Genomic DNA, 15418 nt, shown 5'->3' on the forward strand with positions numbered 1-15418 from the left:
AACAGATATTACATACTTTCTGCAGACGCCACAACGCAATGCTGCATATTTGCGGCAACCACTGCCTGCTTCCCAGCAACCACACTTCCTTCTGGATTAGCATTTAGGAAATGCTGCATGTGGTGCAGTTCAGGTTCATCTTGCTCTGTAAAGGAGTGTATTGTATGTGAGCCATAACCAACTCAAATGTGTATTTTTGCAAAAAAATAGGTGCAACAATGGGAGTGGCCAGACCAAATGTGTTTTGAGCTCACACTGTCCAAACCAAATGAGATCAAATCAACATTTACAAGCTGAAATATTCATGCTACCTGAGATGGGTACTGTTGTCTGGAGAAATAATCTTATACTTATTTTGTTGCGCTTGACTAAAGTGTTTAACTGCAGACCTCTATCTCATCTGAAATGTTTTCCAGTGGAGTTTTAAAATCTTTAGTTTGAGCCTGTTTGGACAATGTGGCAAAGGGCAGACATGCAGTGTGTAAATTAATTCAGTGCAGAAATCCCCTCTGTCTTATATGTATTTCAACAACAAACGTAAACTAACACAGAACCCTCACCTGCCCATTTTTAAGGGTAGAGAGGATCAGGACCAGATGTTGGAGCGGACCTTGAAAGCGTGAAAACTCATTAAACATTTTTATAGCTGAACTTGGAATTAGCATGTGTGGAGAGCAACACTTCATGTGCTACCTGAGAGTAAGACATCAAAGAGCGCTGCAGCTGCTAATGGCAGGCCCATGCATGTCTGAGTTAAAAAATTAGATGATGCAGCTAATTAGCCCCCAAAAAAGGGCAGACCATCAAACAAAAAAATGCATGTAAAGCTCACGTTCTACTGGTGATCCACAGGAAGATTTTCATGTGGTCCCCTAAACATAATCCCCACCCTCCTTACAAACCCACTCCTACCTCTGAAAGTCACAACCTATCCCTCAGTGCTGTGTCAACCCACCTCTGGAATTTCAAAGAGGAAGGGACATTGGGACAGAGTGTAGCTGCACCACTGAAAAGAGTGAGAAAGAGAGGTTTTTTTTCCCCCTGAAGGTGAACTCTACTTTGAGCTCTGGAAATACATGAAATCTGGCTTGCCTTGTGTAGAGGACCAAAGACTAAGACCTGTTCCTGTCTAAGCCTTTTAATGAGCGTAAGCCCCCAGGAGGAATAATCGGAACTCACAGAAACCAAAATCAGCCCCGTGGGAAGCAGAGCTCTCCGGCTGCTCACAGCCACAGACATGCAGCCGTTCACCTTGGTTAGTGCTCTTCTTTTCACAGTCCACATTTCTTCTGGTGGTGCAGAAGCTCATAGGTAAGTCAATGAACTAGAGCATAAGGACCTTTTATTGTCATATGGTATGTTTTCTACCTTGAGACCTGCATCAGGTGTTAACTTCATATATTTACTCAGTCAAGAATTATAAAGATCTGAAATGTCAGATATATTTCTATGTATCATAAAGTGTGTGTACCACATTGCATTGGCACCAATAATAAACCAAAAGTGCCACCAACAGTATTGACTCATTTGGCCTACTTACTAATTACTAGCATGTTAACTAGCAGTTCCTCTCCATGCTTTTACTTGAAGTGAAGCTTACTGAGTGACGGTTATCCACCTATTTGACACAGAATTGTTCACTTTAAAGTCTTTACAGGGAAAACTGTTGCATTGATGGTATGTACACACTGCTGTCGCTGCCAGCAGAGGACTATGACAGCTATGACAGTGTGTCAGCTAAATGTGGCACAGCAACTGTTAATAACTGAAGAGCACCTGTCACACTTAGGAGCCGCTCTCCTGTGGTCTATTCTGGTTGATTTTGATCAAGTCTCAGATTCCCCCAGTCCAACTGGAGCCGAGGCTGCTTTTAGGATGCTATCCCTGTGACACCTAAACATCTGGGATATTAAAGTTTGGCACTGCACTTAAAAGTAGAAAGAAAGATGCTGAAAGCTGTAAAGTCAGATTTAGATGTGTTATTCTGACGTGAATGTACGTATGTACTAAGTCAGAGTCAAATGGCATCTTAATTTAATTTACGGGTTAAAAATACACACATGCAATATAATCTATACTGTCGGTTATTTTGAATGCAATGCAGACTTGCTGACCGCAACTGAGGATAACTTAACCGTGAATCTCATCTGACTCTTGAGTAAGGGAAAAGATCAAGGTGCAGTGAAAAAAGAGAACATATGGTTGTGCATAAGGTATCAATGTGCAATGCAGGAAGTGTCGGGTTAGTGTGTTTTTCTCCTTCTTTAGCCTACATCCTGTCAGCTGGCTGTTACTCCACGGGGAGCTCCCTTTTATCACTGAGCAAGCCTGTGAGGGGACATTTTATTTAGGCTGTTTGTTTTTCTTCTCACAACTACCATCGGGAACAACATTAGAAGGCAAGGTGGCAGAAATCTACAGTCATGAGAGCTTAATGAGACTGTGGATTTGTTGGGATCATTTGTTCACGTGAATATGTTTTAATTAGTAATACTATGTCTTTAGTGTTTCATTGTTGTTCCTGAAATAAGATTTCTGCTTAAAGGTGTTTACATTAATCTGATGTTTACATTAACCAGGTTGGGCTATACATTTAGCTGAGACAGTTCTGTTCCTCTCTTGCTCTATGAAGGCACTACCAACAAGTCCTCACTGGAAACCAACCAGGTGTATGTCGCTATGGCAGGAGGCTGGAGTGTTGCTACGGCTGGAAGAAAAACAGTCAAGGACAGTGTGAGGGTAAGAGCATATGGATACGAATAACAATTGTTAGGAGACTGCACTTTGTGGCTGTACACTTTGTGGCTGTACACTAGATTATATATATATATATATATATATATATATATATATATATATATATATATATATATATATATATATATAATCTAGTGTACAGCCACAAAGTGCAGTCTCCTAACAATTGTTATTCGTTTCATGAAAGATATTTTCCTAACCAAGAAAATGTGGAGATAATGACACTAGATTGAAAAACCTTGCCTGCATAATAGAAATGTGTGGTTTCACGTTAATCCATCTTTCTCAGACCACTGATATTTCTGGTGGTATTCTCTTCATGTTAAATGTTTTACCAGCTCAGTGTGACCACGGCTGCAAGCACGGAGAGTGTGTTGGCCCCAGCAAATGCAGGTGTTTCCCAGGATACACTGGAAAGACGTGTAACCAAGGTGGGTAGTCTGGAAACATGGGTCAAACTGGGTACAGAATAATCTAATTTACACTTGATACGCTTTAATAATTCTGGTTCATGTTTAACTTGAAGCAAATGATACAATGAAAGCTTTTCAGTTAAAAAGTAAATGTTTTAGGTTTTAGAAAAGGTGTTGCGGGTGGACAAATAAGGGTTACTCTTATTTCTAGATCTGAATGAGTGCGGCCTGAAGCCTCGTCCCTGTGAGCATCGCTGCATGAACACCTATGGAAGTTACAAATGCTACTGCCTCAATGGTTACACCGTAATGTCGGATGGATCGTGTACAAGTGAGTCCCATTGTGTTACTATCCGTGCACACCATGACTGGAAACACATGAAAATCAAAGTTGGCACGTTTGAATATTTATATGAGCGAGCTTTTTGTGTCCATTCATGAAGATTCCAGGACATGCTCTGCTGCTCACTGTCAGTACGGCTGTGAGGAGGTGCAGGGGGAGATTCACTGCGTCTGCCCGTCTGCGGGGCTGCAGCTGGGGCAAGATCGGAGGACTTGTGTAGGTGAGCTACCACACACGCATGCACGCACGCACGCACGCACACACACACACACACACACACACACACACACACACACACACACACACACAATAATGCATTATATAATTATACATATGGTGACATGCAAGTAAAAATGTAAAATATGATATATAAGTAGAGACAAGCAAAATGTAAGAGAGCAAGGAGCAATAGCCCTTGTCTAAATAAAGAATACAGTTAAGAAAGACTTGACTTTGGCTTGTTTCCGTCTCATGAGTTTTTGCATAGGGGAGCAATTCTGTACAGATTCTACTGTGTGGCGTTTGCATGCTTGGCTTGTAAATAAGATGGGTGCAATTAAGTTATATTTCTACCCACAACACAGCTTGAGCTGTGACAGAGCCAGTCTGGCATACTGATCACACAGGGGAAGTCATATAATAGTTCTGGAGCATTAAACTTCAGGATTACCATCAATCCAAGACACTAAAATAAAGCGATACAGCAGAAGTCATGAAGTAAAATGGCATAATGATTTGACTGAATTAATTTATGAAGGTAAATTAATTAAGTAAAGGTTAAATGATTAAATAGGCTGATTATAGAACTATTTGGCACTGTATCACGTTCAAACGCCGTACTAATAGTGATGTTACTATGAGCTAAGAAAAACAATCCTGTACACATTCCCTCCTGTGTTAAGTCATTCATTGCATCCACATCAAAATGTATAGATCACAAACCACACTCAGTGGAAGTGCTTCCAACCTGGCCACAGGCCACTGCAAACACACGTTAGCAGTGATGCTAGTAGGAAGCCAGCGAGGGATCGTGATCACCAGGATGTTATTGTAATGAACTCAATACACCAACGACGGTGAAGTTCCCTGCTGGCAGATTTAAAAGAGCAGCTGAAAGACTTCATGTGAATCAGAGGAAGCACACAGCACACCCAATCCACAATAATAGTCAGCAGCAAATGTCAAGGGTCGCAGAGCAGTGGAAACAAGCCATTACAAAAAAAAAGGCAAACAAATAAATAAATAGTGGACCTTTTTTCTCAATATTGCCCAATGTGACATGCATATAAAATCCAACACTCTTTAATTCGCCCCTCTTCTTTTTCCCTTCAGATATTGATGAATGTGTAACAGGGAAGAACCTCTGCCCATACGACAGACATTGTGTGAACACCTTTGGAAGCTACTTCTGCAAATGCCAGGAAGGCTATGACTTGAAATATGTTGACGGCAAATACGACTGTGTAGGTAAGGTATACGAGTTCATAACAAGGACACATTCAAGATAAATTCTGCTCCTAAAGGTACAAATATGCTTCTTCCTATTCCAGACCTTGATGAGTGTGCAGCCAGCACCCACAAGTGCAGCCACCATGCTGTCTGTGTGAACACTCAAGGATCCTTCAAGTGCAAGTGCAAGTCTGGCTTCAGAGGCAATGGCTTTGAATGCTCTGGTGAGATCCAAGAACAGCAACACTGAATTATGAATTAATTCATTTCATGGATGACTTTAAATATGTAATACAACTTGTCTACCAAGGCTTTTCATAATAGATGTCAACAACTCATGTCTCAGGCCTATCCCAGGTGAGAGTAGTCAGTCAGATTGGTCAGATGTAGTTTTATAGCCACATACTTCATTTAAAGTAGACTCAGCAAACAGGCCACGGCTAGTTTCTTGTTTTTAGACCCCACCTATTTAGAGATGTTAGCAGGAAAGAGCCACAGATTGAATGCACACCTGTCTAAATATTGTACGGTAGCCGGCCATCTGAAGAAGAAGTGTAAAGACAGGTAGTGTTGTACTCTTTAACCCAGGCCCAGATAATAACAGGGGAAGCCTCATGATGCTAAATTACAGAGGCCAGCGGTTTCAGCATGAATGAAAGATGCCTTTATTTTTTGTAGTCAAGCCGTTTTATCAGAGATCGTGGGACGGAGACAAAGGCAGTGCAGATGATTTCCTCAATGGTGAGATTGTGTGAAATCCAAGACCGCTTCCACTATTCACTCCCTGCAACCCCATTTATTGCCTCCTCTTATCTCTACTTTCAAGAACACCTCTCCGAACTCTCCCCCCATGCTCATGGCTGAAAATGCTGTACGTCCTATGCACACACAGCTTGATATGAGACCTGGAATCCTCAGCATGACTCCTAAAATACAGAACTAGTGTGTCAAAATGCTTGTGCACTTAAAACACTAATTGAAGGTATGTGCAATGAATGTTGCTGTCGTGCTTCATCTGCATGGAGTAGGTCAAGAGCAGCAGCTGCAGAATACATGACAACAAATGCATCTGAAGCCTGGCAACAAACTGTCTTTCCCTCTCATGACTGCAGTTCCACATGTCTCATCTAATTCCTCTTCCTGCCTGCAGCCATCCAGGACTCCCAAGTGAAGCCCGGGATTCTGGGAGGTACGCTGGACAACGAGGACATCAAAAATATAATCCCTGAACCAGTCGCAACACCGCCTCCTAAAATCCATCAGCAGCCTTTTGACTATGATGGAGAGGTCTACGTTGGCCCCCGGACTGAGCAAAGACAAGTGGAGGAATTTCCTGAAGAAAAAGGGGAGGAGGAGGAAGAAGAAGAAGACAACCAGCTCAATCCAAGAGGAGATGTTTTCAGTAAGTGCCTTTTCGTTTGCCTCCTTTGCAGTAATTCTGGGTGGTCCACAATGTATTAACCTTTCACAGACTAAACAAACTCAGTTTCTACAGAGACTTTGCTCTCATGTCTACACAGCATCTGAATACAATTATCATTTTTTTTTCAGTAGGCAGCTGCAATAAGTATTAAATTGCAGGTCAGGCCTAAGACCTTGACCAGAAAAGAAAGAGACCTGTTGCTTCATGTCCCTTGTCACCCACAGGCTCCACCAAGACCTGTATGACGCTTCTTGGTGATGTTACTAACAATGGAGCATATGTATTGACTCTCTTTAGTAAACAAGACTTATGGAATCTAATTAGTCAAATATGTCCCAGTTATTTCCACCAAGAACCACAAGCATTGTTGTCATGCTGTCATGTCCTCCAGTATTGTAAAAATAGGGTCACTAACTCTAAGATCCTATCAACTATAAGCTGACATTTATTCAAACTTAAAATGAAAAAATGTCATAGTATCAAACTATTGGCTAAACCAAAATACAAAGCTCTGAATAAGAACCCAGCAATGTAAAATTAATACATATTCAATCAAATTGGTTTTGAGACATGGTGCCTTCTAGCACATGTCATTCCATTCACGCCTGATTTGTATGTATTTATGCTCCTTTTCTGACACTTTCATCAGATAAAAAGAGACAAGTGGGCAGTGTGGTCATGCCATAGTATGCGCCTCAATGAGAAACCCCATACATGAGGTTACCTTTCACAACTAATCTTGATCTTCATGGAAACACCCGAGCCTGTGTAAGACTCAGATAGCAAGAGGAGACAGGCCCCAAGACATCCATCACCTCCAGGGAGGAATTTTACTCTGTCGGCATGAGAGAGCCCAGGGACACAACTCGTCCTGCTTCCTCTCTCCTGGGAGGAGGGTAAGGAAGGGAGGGAGGTTACTAAGCCGCCAAGCCTTTTATTATGTTTTCCCCAAAACAGCTGTTGTGCCAACAGACTTGACTCCTAGTTGGAAAGTCTGTCATCAGCACTCTAGACCTCTTAACGCAAGACCACTCTAGCCGAGCAGGATCAATAACCCCAGCTGTCACTCGTCTGACTCTCTAAGGCTGCTTGCCATGGGGGTGGTTAGCTGCAAGAGCTTTAAAATACTTGGGGGGGCTGTTTCCTAAAGTTGTAGCTTCATCTCAAGACATGAGTGACAGCAGGGCAGGTCTACACCTGTTGGTTAAAAGGTACTTTCTTGCTTTTGTTTCACTGGGGAAATTCTCTTTGCTGCATAATTTTTGAATGTTTTAAGATCACATATTTTAAGAGGAATTCATAGACAAGACGTTCTTTGTCATTTCTGTGAGGCAAAATGTAAGAGGCATATTTTATGAGATTTTCCAAGAGTGTAATTGTGATACAGTTGTGTCTGCTTTTACTTACTGATTATCACATGTAGCTGAAATATTATTCACTCCACTGCCAAGTTATTAGGTGTACCTTGCTGAAAAGAATGCAGTCTTGCAATAAATCCTAACTTCAGTTTTTCGTAAACAGAACTTTATAACCTTCATGACAGTTGGATTCATTGCAGCACTGTTAGAATGCAATAGTTTAAGATAGGTAGGTGTAAGTGTACCTGATAAACTGGAAAGCGGTTGTATATCAAACTGAAATTTCATGAATTCACACAGATTGTTCTCTTTTACCTCTTAACACAGTATCAGAGGACTTTGAATCCGTGTTTGGCCCCGCCACAGAAGTCGAAGAAATCCAAATAACACCTGTTCAGGAAGGTAATCAAATATCTGTTTATGTTCCATTGTTATTTAATGACTGTTTATGAGACTTTTCCTTCATGCGCTCCTTTGGTTTTACCCTCTAGAGTTCATCATGGATTGCAACTTTGATCAGGGAGCGTGTGAGTGGGTCCAAGACAAGGCTGATGACATGGACTGGAGTGTAGCCTACCATAATGGTAACAAAATGATTAATATGTGTATTACAAGTTGTTTAAGTTAAGTTTAGGATGTAAATGCATTCACTTGTGCTCCAAACTCGTTCAGGTGCTGAGTACTACATGGCCATGAGTGGGCTCCTAGGGGAGTCGGAGGATATTGCCAAGCTGAAGTTGCTTCTCAGTGACCGGGCCCAGCACGGCAGCTTCTGCCTCACCTTTGACTTCCGTGTGGTGGGTCAAAATGTGGGAACTCTCAGGGTGCTGCTGGATAATAACGCTTACTCCGTATGGGAGCAGAGCAAAAGCAGAGACCAGGGCTGGCAGACCGAGCTCCTCACTGTGGCCTGGAAAGAGAAAGCGCCAGAATCTGTGAGTAATTTTATGGTTTTATAACACGTATTATCAATAGATGATCGTTGAACCAGGGTTGTAACTGCTAAAAAGAATAAAACGAGGCTATGGGAACATCACAAATATTGTATCAGAGGCCTAAGCAGTACCTTTCTGATGTGGTTCACAGTAGCCTATGTTTGAAAGACAACCCCCATATTGTTGAATCTACAAACTGAAAATGTTGTGGTACCTTTGAATGTCTTTCAGATTGTCTTTGAAGCTCAGCATGGGAACACTGTTGGAGGGGAGATTGGACTGGACAATGTTGTGCTGACCTCAGGGCCCTGTCAAGAGGATGTCAGTCCATTCGTTTAAACATCTCCACCCCAGATTTATAATTTGAAAGATCTGACACATGTCAAAGATTCCTGTTTCCTGTCTGTTTATTGGTCTGGAGTTTCACACTGTCTTACAAGACATCCACATAAAGATACAGATATCGTCTCAAGGGAGGATATGTACTATCAGTGCATGCATGTTTACTTAATCACCATGCTGCTACATCGGTACATTCTCTATCGTGATTTTCACAATGGCCTCCTACGATACAGATTACCCAGATCTCAGGAATAGGTGGAAATGCTTCCCTTGTCTCTCCGTTAGATGTAACAGTATTGCGCTTAATCATTTGTTGTGTATGTGATTGCTGAAGTTACCTGAAAATAATCTATGTGATGTGAATTTTTAGGTGAATTCAATCTGAAATTCAGTCTTTGACGAATAACTTTTTTGAAGGCCGGTTAGTTTAAATGATAAAAGTATCAGTACATAACTGCTGTACATTTTGCTTTCATATTATATTGTACTATTACAATAAATAAGTGTTTTTTCTAACTCTGTCTTCCATTCCTCTTTCTTGATTGTGTCGGTTGTAAGTTTATGCAAACATAAATCTATCATTGCCTAGACTTTTCTGGTAATGGAAGTAAATGTATCATAAACCGGTGCTACAGTGTGGACACAATCCAAGGTAATATGATAAAGAATGGGGTTACTTTTTAGGAAATTCAGTCTACTAACTAAAGAAATGCCACCATAAATTATATGGATGCCAGGACTGGAATTTGATCACAAAAAAACATGTTTGTGGTAGTCCATTTTTTCTCCAAACTTCAATGATAAATGTATAATTTTATAATGACATAGATATATCAAAAAGGGACAAATAAAATAGTTTGCTCTAACAACTGGTGAGAGGATAACAGAGCATTGGCTGGCAACGTCTGTTCTTGGGGTTTATAACGTCAATAATATTGCTGTCTGATAATGTGTGTGTATCCTTCAAGAAGTAACATTGGTGTAGGTACAATCCTGAGGTATTTGTGCTTTAGTTAAAATGAGTGCTACTAAATGTCAGAAGAACATGCTGTAATCTGTGCTCCATAACATTTGTTTCATCCGAATGCTGCAGTCAGTGAGCCCGTTTTCATTTGCAAAAATAATAGAAATCTAACTGAACCATTCTGCATTAAAGCGCACTATAAATTGAGTATTGACCGTTATGTTTACATCCTGGCATTGCCCTTTGAAATTCCCATTCATACCTTCTGAAGACATCTCAGTTAAACATAGTTATAGTGCAACAACTAAATTACATCTAGTGTTTTTTTCCACGAGGGGTCGAGTGGGTTTTAGGGCAGCTGGGATGCTGACAGATAACAGCTTAACTAACAAAGCTAAATCAGAGATGGGGACGTTAGAGTTTCGTTGGATAAACGCACAACGTCTCTGGTTAATTGTCGCCCTCTGGAGGTTGAGTGTGAATATTACAAACACATTACCGATGCAAAACATAGGAAGACAAATAGACACTCAATTAACGCTTTATGTTGATTGCCTTTTTTTAAATTGATCGATATTACGCGCAGCTCTAATAGTAGTATTATTTATATAACGCTATATAATATAATAATAGTGTACGTATACGCTGTCAGCAGTCTGAGAGTTGTCAGGGCCTCTCATTGGTTGTTTCCGTCCGACAAGATCACATGATCCGAGGAACCGTTCGCTTGTTATCGTTAGCTTGTTAGCAGCTAGCTACGTTGGCATCGAGCCTTTGGGGTTCACCAGGAAACAGTGTGACCTGCCGTTATTTCAAAGCCACGCCAGGGCGAGGGACTGTCAAACACAGGCTTTTATAGTATTTCAGTTGTTCCGTGTTCTGTTTCTCGTTGTCTCCGTAGCTGTTTGGCCCGAACTGCAAACTACGATACTAGCAATCTCACCTCCAGGTAAGATAGCGAATGTATATTTGGATGAGCTAACTCCTGCTGTGTTTCCTTGTTTTCAAGTTAGCTTAGCTTAGCTAACACGTAGCCGGCGCATAGACCCGCAGTTCAGACGTTGCTCTTCCTGCGTGCTGGCATGTTTCAGCTATTAGTGTATGGATGTGTGCGTTGTCTTAAAAAGCTAAATGTGTAGCTATAAGTAATAAGAGTGCTCGCAAACGGCGTATTGAACGTTTGGAAGCAGATCATTTTGTATTGGGCCGTCTGTTAATCAGGAAACCTCTGCTTTACAGCTGGTTGAACGTTAACGTGACCTCACGTTACATGGCTGCTCACATCAACATTGCACATATGAGCATGTGACCAAGGAGCAGGGTCAACAGCACATGATCTGGACAAGTGGAGGAGGCCAACATCTATCAGGGGTGAGATAAAAAACAAACAAATGCTCAACAGTTCGATCAAAAAAATGTGTTTGCAGTAAAGTGGTTATTTATATATATATATATATTATAGTATATATATATTATAGTGTCATACAGGTAATACAAATATATATCTTGCATATCTCGCTTCTCTCCATTAGGTAAATTATTTTAAAGTGGTCGCTCGGGATTGAATAGCCATGACGACAAAGACATCCCTGCTTAAAGTCATTCTGTTGGGCGATGGGGGTGTCGGAAAAAGCTCCATCATGAATCGTTATGTTACCAACAAGTTTGATGCACACCTTTTCCACACCATTGGCGTGGAGTTCCTCAATAAGGAACTGGAGGTAGATGGCCACCAGGTGACCCTACAGATCTGGGACACTGCTGGCCAAGAGCGCTTCCGCAGCTTGAGGACTCCTTTCTACCGTGGCTCTGACTGCTGCCTGCTCACCTTCAGTGTCGATGACAACCAGAGTTTTCTCAATTTAGGCAACTGGAAGAAGGAGTTCATCTACTATGCAGATGTCAAGGAACCAGAGACGTTTCCATTCGTGGTCTTGGGCAACAAACTGGATGTGACAGAGAGGCAGGTGTCATCTGAAGAGGCTAAGCAGTGGTGCAAGGAGAATGGGGATTTCCCCTATTATGAGACCAGTGCCAAGGATGCCACCAATGTAGCGGTGGCCTTTGAGGAGGCAGTGCGTAGAGTGTTGGCATTGGATGAAAGAACGGACCACCTCATCCCCACAGACACTGTCAAGCTCCACAGAAAGCCTCGCTCTGCTGCTACTTGCTGTTCATAACATCCAAGAGCTATCACTAACATGAATTTGCTGTTATGCCCGTTATGTGATGAGGCTGTAGGTTTACAATGCTGTAACAACTTATTTAAACAAATTATACCACTGGCTTTATGATTTGTTGTACTGTTGAAGTTTGATCATGCTAATAATTGGACTTATGTTTGAAGAGGAGAGGAAACACTAAATGCATCTCTAATTGCAAATAAACATTAAATCACTGAAGCATTCATGTAACTCTGCCACAATTCAAAGGTCAGGCTTTGAAGGAGTAGCAGAAAACAGAAACTATATTTGAAAAGTTTCACTTTCCTCTTAATTATTTGAAAGTTCCATTCTGTCATGAAGGCAAATTAAAATGTTACTCTTAAAATGTGTACTACCTTGGGAGTGAAATCATCAAAGGGTTTCTGAACGTCACTCCTAAATGAAATAATACACAGATGGCCTATACATGTATAATCAGAAAGTTACTTCATAATTAAATCAGTTATACAGCCCTATAGTCTTATTTCTGAGAATTATAAAGTTGCTAAATCATTACTATGTGTAACTAATCAATTGAGGCACATTGTGATTAATACACCTTCAGGTATGGTTTTTGCACATTCTGCTTAGTGAATATATTTTGGTTGTGGGACAAGATCCCCAACAGAATATAAATATTGAAGCAAAGTTAACATGCATGGCCTATGGTGTAATTAAGTTTCTGGAAACTTTTGTATTTTTTAAACTGTTTTTACCTTAAAATCAATAATGCCTAAGTGTAATGAAAGAGCAGTCATGATTGAGTAAACCGTTTTCTTGATTGTTGGGTTTATTGTTTAAATAATGATTTTGATCTTTTAAGCACAATCAACATTTTTTCCATTTTTAACAGTTTGAAGTCTTTTCCATGGCTTAATATTTAAAATGGTGAACCATTCAGTTACTTTGTTTGTCATTCACATTAAAAGTTGTACTACTGGTATGCCAAATAATAAATAAACCCCTGGAGAATCGTTTCTGAAGGCATGTTTTGTAGGCTTCAAGCTGATTGTTCTCCTAAGATTTGGACTAAACAGGATGTTACCATTCCGCTGTGCTGTGCTTAATCACTGCAATGATATGATACCTAAACCGTTATATAACACAACCTAACTATGTCAAGGATCAAAATATTGTCATTGTTGGTCACGCTCTTAAGGTTCTAATTTTGATGATCAACATACAGTTTCCATACTTACAGCTCATGTAGAAAAAAATAAACAAGACATATTACCTTAGGAACTACATCAGGCAAGAAAATGTTTTATAGAAAGCTGTGTTGAATAAATTTTACATTGGTGAAACAGGAAAAGAAAGATATTACATAAAATATGTGTTAGGTATATACACAACAAATAGACGAGCGAGTGCATTAAATTATTGTGCATGTGAAGTGATTAACTCAGGAGATGTTTCTTCCCAAGAAACTGTACTTTCCTCTCAAAAGCTGTTGAGCGGATTGGTGCATTGATTTCATAGAATGGATTCATCGCAAACTGGAAGACAAAATAAATTGTTATCAAAGACAGAAGGCATAAAACAGACCAAAGGTTACCTCATGCCAAATGTGTGTAATCATATGGGAGACCACTCACCTTAATGTATAAATCATAAACATCATTAAAAAAGTTTTTGATCCCATCTTCTTGTCGCACATCATGCAGCATGATGAATCTTATATGTGGGGCAAATAATTAAAGAAAATAAAGCCCTGACAATGAATTTCTGGAATATGACATTATAAACACAACAATATGACTGACTGTATAATCACATTTTAGTGCAAACTAACATGTTAAATAATGGCAGTGGGGCTTCAGCTAGCAATTACTCTCATTATCAACCAATATGTTGATTCTTTTTTTCTACTAATTGTGTAATCTATATTATGGCAGGGAAAAATGAAAATGCTTCAACAATTTCCTAGCACTTAAATTACATCAACCATCAGTCCAAAACTCAAATATATGCTATTTACAATCATTGCATCATTAAATCATTTTAAATTGTAGGAAATTAATATTCTTGAAAGGAACAAAGAAATGCAACTGCATGTTATGTTTAATAGGCTGGATTTAAAGAATCGTTGGCATTCTTTGATAAATGACTAAACAATTAACCACTTATCGATCAACTAATTGTTTCAGTTTTTTTGCATCATTGTATTCAAACGACAAATGTTTATTAAACATGAGCGTAGCCATGTAGGGCTTTTGTCTGTCTCTTCAGTCAGTAAACTACAATTACCCCTATTTATGAAGAAATATCTAAAGTCTTCTGTGTGGGACCAAAAAGGGAAGAATCAAATGGAACAGAAAGGATATGTCCTGCAGTGACGAAGGCAGAAACGAACCACTCGTTGAACTTGTCCACAGTTTTCAAGTACATATTGTTGGAAAGCCACATGTTTTCATCCACCAAATCCAGGGCAGCGTGTGCAATGAACTGGTTCAAGTGTCGATGGTCATCCTGTGGTCAAAGAAGCAAATCTTATTAAACTAAATAATACATTAACAGACAATCTAAAGGCCTCGTACCACCTACAATAAACACACTGTGGTCACATGCCTCACAGATTGAATAATGCCAGTATGCTGCAGTATATAGCTAGGCTCATGAACAACATGTGTTTACCACTGTCATTGCACTAGTATGTACTGGAATTAATGCTCGTGCTATTAATCAAGTCTTACCTTTGATTCAGACTTCCCAGCTGGCAAGAACTCCATCTCAAACACTGGATTGTCCTGATGACCAACCATGACATAATAAAAACTCCCAGACATCGTTCTTCCCTTCGTCTGAACAGAGTCAAAGTGTCCTGAACACAATTCAAACCAAACGAAATGGGTTACACAATGTAATCATTCCAAATAGCAGTGGCAACATCTTTCAGCTAGCAAGCTAATGTGAGCTGCGGTGCTCCACAGACGCAAGACGACGTTTAACGCTACGTCTTCAAGAGATTCTTGTAAAACTATAATAAAGCAATCACGTCTTGAAACAGTATAAGAACATAACGTACCCACAAGAGGGAAAGCGTATGATTTTTGATACAATCGACTTTTGTTTACCTGTTAATTTTGCTTCCTGGAGAGAAGCGATGACAGACGCAGGATGATGACGACACGGTCGTATTTATCAGTTATCTGATGTAAAATGGTTTGGCGACTGCTATTTTAAGCTTAGCTTCATATAGAAAACGTTTATTATTGCCTTAAATATATAAT

At 40.1% G+C, this 15418-nt stretch overlaps 3 protein-coding genes across 3 annotated transcripts; 2 read left to right on the forward strand and 1 right to left on the reverse strand.

Annotated features, from left to right (window-relative positions):
• The first annotated feature begins 1164 nt into the window (after positions 1–1164).
• egfl6 (EGF-like-domain, multiple 6) lies at positions 1165–9491 on the forward strand. Its single transcript, XM_079231312.1, has 13 exons — positions 1165–1311; positions 2633–2739; positions 3096–3188; positions 3382–3501; positions 3614–3733; positions 4846–4980; positions 5064–5186; positions 5641–5703; positions 6113–6364; positions 8071–8145; positions 8235–8327; positions 8416–8678; positions 8910–9491. Exons 1-13 carry the CDS (start codon positions 1238–1240, stop codon positions 9015–9017), a joined length of 1626 nt encoding a protein of 541 aa, XP_079087438.1. The 5' UTR covers positions 1165–1237; the 3' UTR covers positions 9018–9491.
• Positions 9492–10775: 1284 nt separating this feature from the next.
• On the forward strand, positions 10776–13165 carry rab9a (RAB9A, member RAS oncogene family). Its single transcript, XM_079230769.1, has 3 exons — positions 10776–10933; positions 11224–11355; positions 11517–13165. The coding sequence occupies exon 3, from the start codon at positions 11556–11558 to the stop codon at positions 12162–12164; it is 609 nt and encodes a 202-aa protein (XP_079086895.1). The 5' UTR covers positions 10776–10933; positions 11224–11355; positions 11517–11555; the 3' UTR covers positions 12165–13165.
• Positions 13166–13316: 151 nt separating this feature from the next.
• trappc2 (trafficking protein particle complex subunit 2) lies at positions 13317–15290 on the reverse strand. Its single transcript, XM_079230771.1, has 5 exons — positions 15263–15290; positions 14882–15009; positions 14502–14657; positions 13784–13870; positions 13317–13684 (listed from the first exon to the last, which is right to left on the reverse strand). The coding sequence occupies exons 2-5, from the start codon at positions 14972–14974 to the stop codon at positions 13586–13588; spliced, it is 435 nt and encodes a 144-aa protein (XP_079086897.1). The 5' UTR covers positions 14975–15009; positions 15263–15290; the 3' UTR covers positions 13317–13585.
• Between the last annotated feature and the right edge of the window lie 128 nt (positions 15291–15418).

Source organism: Taurulus bubalis (assembly GCF_910589615.1).
Source record: "Taurulus bubalis genome assembly, chromosome: 15".
Taxonomy (NCBI): Eukaryota; Metazoa; Chordata; class Actinopteri; order Perciformes; family Cottidae; genus Taurulus; species Taurulus bubalis.